Source organism: Atta colombica, unplaced genomic scaffold (genome assembly GCF_001594045.1).
Source record: "Atta colombica isolate Treedump-2 unplaced genomic scaffold, Acol1.0 scaffold216, whole genome shotgun sequence".
NCBI lineage: Eukaryota > Metazoa > Arthropoda > Insecta > Hymenoptera > Formicidae > Atta > Atta colombica.
Window position 1 is genome coordinate 738,924 of NW_017259312.1, and position 11,372 is coordinate 750,295.

At 28.3% G+C, this 11,372-nt stretch overlaps 2 protein-coding genes across 2 annotated transcripts in view; one reads left to right on the forward strand and one right to left on the reverse strand.

Annotated features, from left to right (window-relative positions):
* The window catches only part of LOC108687781 (anoctamin-4), an 8,208-nt gene extending 5,358 nt beyond the window's left edge, over positions 1-2,850 (reverse strand). The window contains exon 1 of the mRNA XM_018193730.1: positions 2,284-2,850. Coding sequence (XP_018049219.1) covers positions 2,284-2,319 — 36 coding nt within the window. The 5' untranslated portion in view covers positions 2,320-2,850. The remainder of the gene's footprint in view (positions 1-2,283) is intronic.
* A 1,784-nt stretch (positions 2,851-4,634) lies between these two features.
* LOC108687779 (lachesin-like) lies at positions 4,635-9,486 on the forward strand. Its single transcript, XM_018193728.1, has 6 exons — positions 4,635-4,927; positions 5,124-5,365; positions 5,458-5,714; positions 5,791-6,194; positions 6,519-6,636; positions 9,251-9,486. Exons 1-6 carry the CDS (start codon positions 4,879-4,881, stop codon positions 9,270-9,272), a joined length of 1,092 nt encoding a protein of 363 aa, XP_018049217.1. The 5' UTR covers positions 4,635-4,878; the 3' UTR covers positions 9,273-9,486.
* The last annotated feature ends 1,886 nt before the right edge of the window (positions 9,487-11,372 follow it).

An 11,372-nucleotide genomic window follows, 5' to 3' on the forward strand; every position in this document is an offset into this window, starting at 1 on the left:
TCTTATATATCTAATGGAATCAGTGACGATACGAGCGAAAGATAGAAATGAATTAGCGAAGAATAAAATTCAATCAGAGGATCGATACCGGCCTTAATCGCTTTTAAAAATCAACATTTCTGCTAATGTACTACGTAGCAGAAAAGGAATAGGATTACGCTGATTATATTAGTAATTAGATTCGGCGAATCTATACATATAGACAGAAATGAGAAAGTTACTTTAGGTACGTTCCAATATTCACTGCCAATACTGAAAATCTATTGCGTTATGTGCACTACAGATTTTCAGCACTGATAGTAAATATTGTAGCTTTTGTAAAAATAACTAGTTACAGTTATAATTCTTTATTTCAAAATGTAACTAGTTACAAGTACTAATTTTAAAAAGTAACACGTTAAATTTGAGACATTTGAAAAGCACAAGCAATAGAAATAAGAAATAAGATAGATTCAATCTATCAGAAACTGTGCATCTATACACAATTTCTGATAGATTAAAATCTTTTATTTCCAGTTGTTCCTATTGCCTGTGCTTCCAATTATGTCTTAGGCTTTACAATTATAATAACTTTAAAACTATAATAAAGAAACTAATGTTATTATTTTTCAGTTACTTTTCGAATAAATTTTTGTAATTTTTGCACTATTGTTTTAAATACAAAAATCTTATATTCTAAAATTGTTAAATCATTTCACTTATTATACTTAAACATTCAGTCATACGCTATATTATTTCTAAAAAATTAATATATACATATATTTTGAATCGAAATTATAAAATCAATATTAAGACATATTCATACAAAAAAACTTTTCGCTTAATATTAATATTTACAAATATTATGTGATAATTATATTTTAGCTTAAAAAAATTTTATTTCGTTTAAAAATATATTTAAATACATAAAATAAATTATATAATATATATATGTTTCTTAATATGTTTCTTTTTTTTTTTGTAAAATTATATTGTTTGTTAAGACAAAAAATAATTAAAAGAATCTTTTTTGTATTCTTTTTTTTATTATAAGAAAAAGAAATAAGAAAAAATTGCTCATATATAATTATATCCTATAGAGATCCCACATTTTAAATAGTATCTTTCAAAATTTTATTTTATTTTATTTTATTTTGGAGAAAAATGTCTTAAATGCACACAAAAGTTATATAGTTTGAAGAGGACAAATAATGATAAAATTTTAATTTTCGAAAAAAAAATCAATTTATTATGGTCATGTGAAAAGGTCATGACGATTTTTTAAATTATAAGAATTATATGATTTTTTTATCTATTGGGTTGTCTGAAAAGTTCGTGCCGACTAACTTATATAATTTAATAAATGTATATTAAAATTTAAATTTTCTGCGTTTCAATTTTCCTTCAACATCGGCACGAACTTTCCGGACAACTCAATAACATGATTGCTATAATTATTTTGCATATAAAAGTATTAAAGTGGGAATATAAAAAAAATCATAGTTTATAAGACTTTATAAGATTTTATAAGAGTTTATAAGATTTTATACTTTAGTCAGACACATTTTAAAATGAAATATAAAATATCTCGTAAAGATTATTACAATATTATTTTTCTTATATTTTTCAAATAGTTTTGAAAAAAAGAAACATATGTGAACCTTTTTTCGTACATATATTATTTGCTATTATTTATATTTAAATGTAATGATATACATTCTTATAAAAAATTTATTATCATCGAGTATCAGAGATAAAAGTATATTCCAAGCACACGCAATAGTTACAGACTGTTCATTGAGCACTTTATTTTCAGCCAGTATGTTGATGAGTAAATTTAAAATATAAAAAGTAACTCTATGAAAGTAATTATTAAGTTAGTTACAATTACTAATAAAATAGCTCTGTCACTGTAACTTTACAAATAACTTAATGTTAACTGTAAATAACAAATTATAGTTCCCAAACCTGCATATGTAAATTTAAAATAATGAATAATTTTTTGCTTTATACTCCCTTCATGAAATGATAGAGATATCAATCCACACTGTTTTATCATTAAGATACATTGCATTCTCTATTTAAATGAATTATTTAGATATTGAAAATGCGAACTCATAAATATGTAAACGTTTCGTGTTATCATTCGTTTAATTTTTTTCTACATGTGCTCGTTCTATTCTCTGGGGATGTCGTACTTCACGTATTTATATATATTTATATTACTAAACGATAACTCACTATGAGAAATATTCTCACATGCGCGGGATGCAAAACCGATTTTTGGAACGGTGCTAAGTATACCTGGCTGTCATCGTCTACTTGCAGCTTATCGTCCATGTTGATTTCTTCAAATTTCTTTTAGGATACGTTCGCGAAGACTTTCGATGGATAATGTTCGAAACGTCGATTGATCCGATAACATCTTTTCTCTGGTCGAAAACAACAATTTTTCATGAAGATTGATCCAATGATTATTTATCGATCTGCGTAGGGCGATGAGTAGGAAAGAATTCATTTCCCAAAAGAATTATCTCAGGAATCTGATATTTTCCTAAAGTGTCGTTTAGATATCCATTGAAGCGCTTTTAAATACTTTCAATGAACTTTCTTGATCGCATCTTATATAATTAATCGCAAGAAAAAACGAGCATCAATCAATATTGATAGCTTAGATAACGGTGACCTCGCGTCGAAGAACATTTGTTTAATTATGAATCGAGCACGAATCAACCTCGCTCAAAGAAACAGTGATCGTATTGTATTCGAAATTTTTTTATGGAGGTACGAGAGAAGACACTTCGAAAAAGCCTCATCCATTTAATCGTCTCGAGAATGTTTTTATGCAGCAGAACATGATATTGGACCATCATTAAAATGCGTATTAATTTCACACTGCATCGATTTCTCTTACTTTTCACATTTGGATTAATCAACGGATAATAGCTAACCGCTATTCGCCTTCAACTCGATCTTTTAATAACTTTGAATTTTAACAATATTTTTCCAAATTAATGTTAAAATTTCATTTACTTATTCCTTTTTAAACCGTCTCTCTGTCTGTCGCAGCAGACAATTAATTAATTTTGATTAGTTGAAACGAAGAGAAATGAGAAATTGAACGGTGAAATTTACGCGTACATTCTTAAACTTTTCTTTTTTTTTTTAACTACTTATTAGAGAACAAATTCATATGAACGAATTGTCCTCAATCGAACCGTTCTTTCGCGACGGTAGTATGAGATATACTGACCACAGAGGACAACAGGAACAATACTTATATGTCACATATGTATTGCCCCCGATAATATCTCTTATCTATATAGTCACACATTCTGTGAAAGTATACGTATGTATTACCTTCGCCTTCAAAGAGAAAGATTTCACCCTTTGCGGGGGTGAAAGTGGTCGAGCAGTGGAATGTCGAGGCTTTCGAAATTGCTATGGTTACCCAATGGACACAACATGTGTATAACATGTCGCATTAAACATATCATCGACTCCTCTTTTGAGCTTGAACTTGAATCGTTGTATCGGTTTCGTATATGGATCGCAGACAGAATAAAAACGCGCATGTCTACACGACACCCATATTCGCCGTTTTATTACAATCGAGCAAACATTAATAACCGAAGATTACTTCTTTACATTGTTTTCTTTTTTTATTAAAAAAGATTACATTTCAATTGAACGAGTTCAGCACTGATTTCTCTGAATTCGCGTTTACTTAAGCAAACATACGCTACTTTACTATCTTGATTGTTAATCCTGTATCGGTGAATTAGATGTATAATGAGATGTATAAAGATTTTATCAGACTTTTTAAAAACAATCTTGTTTAAGTTTATGATGAACTAGAATTATCTAAGATTACTTTCAAATTAAATATAGATTAAAATCAAGTTTTACAAATTGATATTATATAAAAAATATGTTTATATAATAAATTGAGATTATCGATCAATTATTTGTGTGTATTAACAGATAACTATTCAGACAACTATTGATGTAATCAACATTTTATCATTTAATACAAAGCAGATGTTAACTATAAGATTCATATAAATTTTATTAATGTTATTTATAAAATATTTATTTATAATATTTATTTATAAAATATATTTGATATCTTTATTTAAACATTTTCTTTTGTTCTACTATTTTTTCTTTTTTCATTATTATTGACTAGAGTATATGTGTATCTAATTTTTATTTTTACATGTTTAAATATAGCAAAAGGCTTTTCCTGTCTATAAATATAAAAATCAAACGATAGATAGGTTAAGTTATAGGATTGAAAATAATATAATCTATTATATTCGGAATTTTTATCGAAATGTAAAAAGTATAAATTTTCTTTTTTATGATTCTTTTTCAAAAACTTTCGCAAGATGCACTTTCAAACAGTGTAAACTTAAACGAGATTATTCAAATGTTCAAATCAATCGCGAGAATGATCGAATTGCGTCAATAATTTATGGAGATTATTTGTAAAACGTTATATCGATCAGTTACAGTTTTGTAATTACCAATCGCGATTTTAAATTAAGTTAGGTATATCAACAATTCCAGTGGAAATATGAATTAGTGACAGAGTAAGATTTCATCTCGTACTTGACTAAAGACGTAGCATCATTCGCCATGTTTACCAAGCGTGTGGTAAGTTAACGGTTATCTGGACACTGTGCGTTTGTATACGCCTACAGAGAAGAAGTTTATGCGTGTTACGTTCCCTCGTGCTGATCGTAATCTCTCGTTTCACGATAATCAAATGTTTGTTTGAATTTAAATCAGAAAGGAGGAAGGATTCCTTGTTCGAGAACGAGAGCGATAAACGTTTTGTAGGGAACAGCTAAACGCTCCGGATCGAGACTAAAGTACCGTGCTGGGTGTGTCATAATGCATAGGCGTGTTATTCTAGCCTTGATATGCGTGTTTCTACAAACAGGTACGAATATTTATACGAATATTGAACACAATTTCGCACGCACACCATACACACGCATCACAGAAACACGCAACCATTCCGATGATAACATCATATTCGAACTGGAAAATCTCTTTTTGTTGTTATTCAATAATACACAGCCATACAGCTTGATTTAGTCTGTACATGATAAATCATAAATTTCATGTTGTTTCAGTTGCGGCTCAACGTAGTCCGACAATATCTTACATATCGCAGGAACAAATTAAGGATATTGGAGAAACTGTAGAACTAGTGTGCTCCGTTCAGTATGCGCAGGATTATCCTGTTTTATGGATAAAGGTTAATAAAGACTCAGCAAACGAGCAAGTCGCACTTTCTACTGGCACCGCATTGATAATCAGAGACAGTAGATTTGCTCTTAAACATGACACAGCGTCTAGCTCTTATACTTTACAAGTAAGATTTCATTTCGAAATGTTCCTAATTAAGGCATTTGTTGTTTAAAATATTATTGTTAATGTGGAATTAATATATAACTAACGTTTTAGATTAAAGATATACAAGAAACAGATGCCGGACGTTATCAATGTAGAATACAAATATCTGTAAGCAATCTTGTAAGTGCAGAAGTAGAATTATCAGTTCGTAGGCAACCGATAATTAGCGACAACTCGACTCAATCTCTGGTGGTTAGTGAAGGACAACCTGTCGTATTGGAATGTTATGCCAATGGCTTTCCACCACCAAGGATATCGTGGCGCAGAGAAAACAATGCTATTTTACCCACCGGAGGCTCGATCTATCGGTATGATAACTAAAATAAATTATTATCATTATTAAATACTTAGCAGGCAATATTTTATGTATTGCAAACATTGCAGTGGTAACACGTTAAAAATATCTGCCATACGGAAAGAGGATCGCGGAACGTATTACTGCATCGCTGAAAATGGTGTTGGACGCGGTGCTAGACGTAATATGAACGTTGAGGTTGAATTCGCGCCAGTAATCACAGCTCCTAGGCCACGACTCGGACAAGCTTTGCAATACGATATGGATTTGGAATGTCACGTAGAAGCATATCCTCCACCAGCTATCATCTGGCTCAAAGATAACGTACAGTTGTCAAATAATCAGCATTACAGCATATCACATTTTGCGACCGCGGATGAATATACTGACACAACGATTCGAGTTATTACCATAGAAAAACGGCAATATGGAGAATACATATGTCGTGCAGCCAACAAATTAGGCACTGTTGAAACGAAAGTCGAGCTTTTCGGTAAGAAAATGTAAAAAGAAATAACCTGTTGTATTTTTGTGTATTATATGTTAGCTGTAGACAATGTCTATAATTGGAACGATTTACTATCTGTATCTTGGATACAAACTTTTCATCAAAATAGTAGTTTTGCATGAAAATAGTAGATCATCGTGTTACCTCAACTATAATTTTCAATCTTCAACTTATATCAATGTGTATTTTTAATATTTTTGTTAGTATAAATTTCTTATTTTCCAATTTTGCATCTTTATTCCTTAGCTAGTCGATTTTTATTTTCATAGCTAGCATGTATTAGATTTGTTCCCTCTTTTGTTTCAACAGAAAGCATTATCCCTGTTTGCCCGCCAGCTTGTGGTCAAGCTCATCAGGGAACTGGCGTAATTCCAGTTTTTTCCGGACCTTTGGTAATTTTAGTTTTGTTAATTACAATGTTAACGAGGTAAGTCATGTTTTCACGTACAATTTTCTTACAGCGCTACTATCCAGTTTTAGGATTACCAATCCTTCAAAAAAGTAAAATAATGACTTTTTTGCCAATAACTCTTTTTAAATATTTGCGCACGGTATTTAGTTTTAATTTTTTATTTTTATACTTGCTTAAATATCTAAATACGTATAAATGCATACAATTAAAATCATATTATTATACTGAAAATAATTCCTAGATAATATATAAAATATGTAATGACAGCTGTTCATAAAATAAGTGTAGCGAGAGAGAAAGGATAACAATTAGGGATATCCTCAAACCTCTGAAAAGTTTCAAGTTTTAAGGATTCGAAACTTCGCGTTATTTTTATCGAAACTCTCGAAATCTTTAGGTAGAGATGTTAATTTTGAAACGCAATAAAATCAGCACGTTAGAGGGATACAGCATGTAGAAGAGATAACGCACACAAACGAGCAATCGGCAATCTAGTTAGTATGTAAAGAAAATCTGGTGAAGATAAAGTTGCAAATAAATAATCTGCTTTTCAACCAATTCAAAGTTTTAGTTTTGGTTTTTTTACACTCAAAAATAATTATTAGTTAACATAATTTTTATCTACAATTTTCCATCTCTGAATTGTATAAATGATGTTTAATAAAAATTTAGGACCTGATTTTCTAAATCTGAATTTCTGAAAAAAATAATGCATTTTTATTTCTTAACAAAAATATTCCTTTTAATAATTGCGCATAAAAAGTTCCTGTATATTTACGCTTTTATAAAAAAAAAAATTGATCTTTCAACATCTAAAAATGTGTCGATCCGTACTTAACAGATAAATACAATTATTTTTATTGGCAGAAACAATTTTATCAATATTTTAATGGAAAATAAATCATTTTAACAATTTTTTTATTACCTTATAAATCTTATGCACATTTTTTTGCACCATCTTTTTTTCTTAACATTTCAGATTTTGTAAGTTTCGAGTTTCGAAAGTTTCGAAAGAATTTTGATCTTGCAAAGTTTCGAGGGCGTAAAAATTAGGTTTCGACTTATCCCTAGTAACATAATAAATAAATTCGATAAATTCGATACATCGATAGAAATGGAAAAGGGACAAAGGATAACCTTTCAGACCAGGGTTGTCACAGAAAATAAATTAAAAAGTTCTCTAACTTTTCCAGATTTTCCAGATAAAAATGGGAAATTTCCATGACCAATATAAAATTTTAACATATTAAAATATATAAAAAATTTTTTTAACATTTAGAATCAAGGATTGTAAGAAAATTAGCTTGTATTATTAAAAACGCAAAAGAAGCTTAATAGCATAATAAAATTTTGGGGGCAAATTCAAGTCAACAAAAAATAAATTAGTATTGAAAAAAAGAATGCAGTTATGACGAAAAAAAGTGATCAAATAAAATTACTGAATAAAATATATATTAAAATTTTTTTTTTTTAAACATTTAAAGTGTACGAGTTTTGAACATATTTGATTATAAACGTCATAATATTAAAAAAATTAAAAAAATTATTAAATTAAATGAAATAAGAGTTTAAGGAATTGTGAGCAAAGTTTAAAATTCCAGTCTCTTTTATATTTTCCTCTGATTTTTCCAGAACTGACTTTCAGACAGACTGCCGCTGATATATAAAGTGTCTTTGTGCAAAGATTTGCCCTCTTAATATTTTTATCTATTAATCTTTGATCCTTAGTAGTTGACGGTGGACTTATAAATCTTTTCGTAAAAAATATCAAATAATTAAATTTTTTTTGTGTTGTTTCTTTAAATTTGGATTATTTTTATTTACTTAATATTTATTCTTTTTTATATGAGTTAATGTCGATTTGATTCCTTGAAATTAATTGTCTTTTAATTAACGCACGATAAATTAAATAAGTTTTTTACAGACCCAGCCGATTGTTAACTTTGACAAGTAATTTAGTGTTGGATGGATTATGGCGTTCAGAAATCGTGCTATCAGTATTATGTATTATTATGTCATTCTATCTTTATTGTTCATTAGACATAAAACTAAGATAGAATAGAATGATGTAACAGCGTTGATAGCACATTCCTTGAACGCAGCCATGTCTTCGAGCTGCAAAAGGTCAAGCATAAACATTTTTTTGTATATTATTTAACGATCGTTTTTATCTTTTTTTCCGACAGTATAATAGATTATCAGCCATGTCATTTGTATTTAAGCATTTGGTTCATGATGCAGAGTAATCAGATACTAAAAGATTGAAATTATTTTATTATTCCCTTATCTTTAAAATCCTCTTATCTTTAAAAAATAATAGAAAATAATTGAACAGTCGGAATCTATTTTAAGTAGTTCCATAATACGTGTCCAGTACAGTCTCAGTGAGCGAATAGGAATTTGTTATTAAAAGAGATAACAAAAGCACATGTAAAATTTTAAATTTCATATAAGGTCAAGAAGAAAAAATGACTATAGTAATCAATTTTGATGACTTAGCAAAAATGGTGACAACAGATTAAGGCTGGATGGTAGCGCTGTAATGATAGTTTAGACATCGTATGATTGTAAACCTTGAATTGATTTTTATATGCATATTTGTACATACACGTATGTTTGATATTTACAGAAATTTCTACGCCAAATATTAACTATCCGGGCCTTCGATGGGCAGGGGCAAGTCAATGTTGCTTCATAAAATGGTTCTATGCAACCATCAGTTCTATTGTTATTGCAATAATGATGTAAAACCAAAATCTGAGCTGTAAAGGATCTCAGTTATGGTTTTACTAAACTTACTTTCTATATTTGTATCATGTAATTATTTTTATAATTATTTATAAGTGAAATAATTTATCATTGAAAAACGTGCATATCGTGATACATCGTGTCACTACAGTATGTTATAGAATTTATCAATAGAAATTTTATTAAATCATTACTTACGCTTTGGTTTTTTACGGTACTCTCACATTTGTAGAATAAATTTTTGATATGTATGTAAATATATACACATATTTTATATATAATTTTTATATTGAATTTATAGATGATTCTTTTAATTTTTACAATTGACCGCTTTTTATATATAACTTGCGTAATAACGCCGCTCAATTTTTACATCGAAATTTTAACTTTATTTAAATATTAAATGTAATTGGAGGGTTCAGTCTGATAAGACATTCCAAAAAAGAGGCATGACATGATTCTAAATTTGTCACGCTGATATGATATTTGTTGACATTTTAATTATATATATTAGAATAAAAATTAATAATGCATGTATTCTTATGAATATAGACACCAACGATATACAAATGTTGGAAACATACAAACTAATATACCAGTACACATTTATGATAGCATCTGATCTTATGTAACGTAGCATAGATGATATAAGCTATGTTCGGATATACGTTGCAAGTACTAAAAATCTACAGTTTATGTTATGTATACTATAGATTTTCAATAGTAACATATCGGAATATGGCTATAATAAGAACTTGAGTTTAATACAATTGATAGACAATGGAGAAGTAAAACAAGATAATATTACGAAACCTATTATCTTATTTATAATTATTAGTAGTCACAAATCGACAATACGGATTTGTAAAATTATCTATTTATCCCGTTATAATAAAAAATTTGGAATGTCATGAACAAAGAAAACAATGTTGATGTTAGTGCCTTGTTCGTGATATAAAAAGTGTAATTTATGTTAGAAGTAAAATTATGCACATGTGTATAATGTAAAACATTACCTATACGTACATTACTTGTACGTATGTACAATATAAACATAACTTTATGCGTTTTATCAAGCATGTATTTCTACTTATTGCACATTTATAATCGTGATCTCTTTTAACAAGACGTATCACAGATATATATACAACTTGATAAGAGAAAGTAGGGAACAGGAATCTGAATAAAAAGAATCTCAATAAGTTTTTATATACTCTTTACAAGTTTCGATAAAACTACATAGCAATGACGATCTCATCGATTTAAATAATTTTGACAAATGTTGTGAATAGCTCTAAGGAACTTTCAAAAAGTTTTAGCTGTCGTTTGTTATCTATTAAAGTTATCAACAATCAAAGTTAATCACTTTCTTATATATTATGTTTCGACAGTATATATTTTCGCAAATTTTTTATGTTATATTAGAAAATAAAAGGAATATATTTTATTTTATTTTTTAATAACTTTGACAAAACAATTTGAATATATATATATTTGTTTTTTTTTAAGCAAATATGCTTCAACGAGAGAGTGACGGAGCAAAAAAGTGTTCCATGCTCCTTCAACTAAAAAAAAATAACTTAATCTAACCCAAACTTATGTATTTACTTCTTAAAATTAAACTAAAGTTTTGATTAGATAGAATAATTTTATTGAGTACTCAATAATTTACTTAAACATGTATATATGTTGCAAATAATATAGAATTTCTAAAATTATTTAATATACGTATGTTTACACGATCCATTTCATTTGTTAATAATTTTTAAACGAGTTAAAATTTTTTGTAAATTAGTCAGAGCTAACAACATATTACAAGATCGTCACTGTTATACAGTTTTATTCAAGTTTCCAATTTTATACTTGCTAATTTAATTGCTATTGTAATTTGTATTTAAAACTCAACATGATACTCGTAATATTTATGATAATTATAATATTTATACATCTTGTCAACAACTGTATATTATCAGATGTACTATGGATATAACAGTGGTAAATAT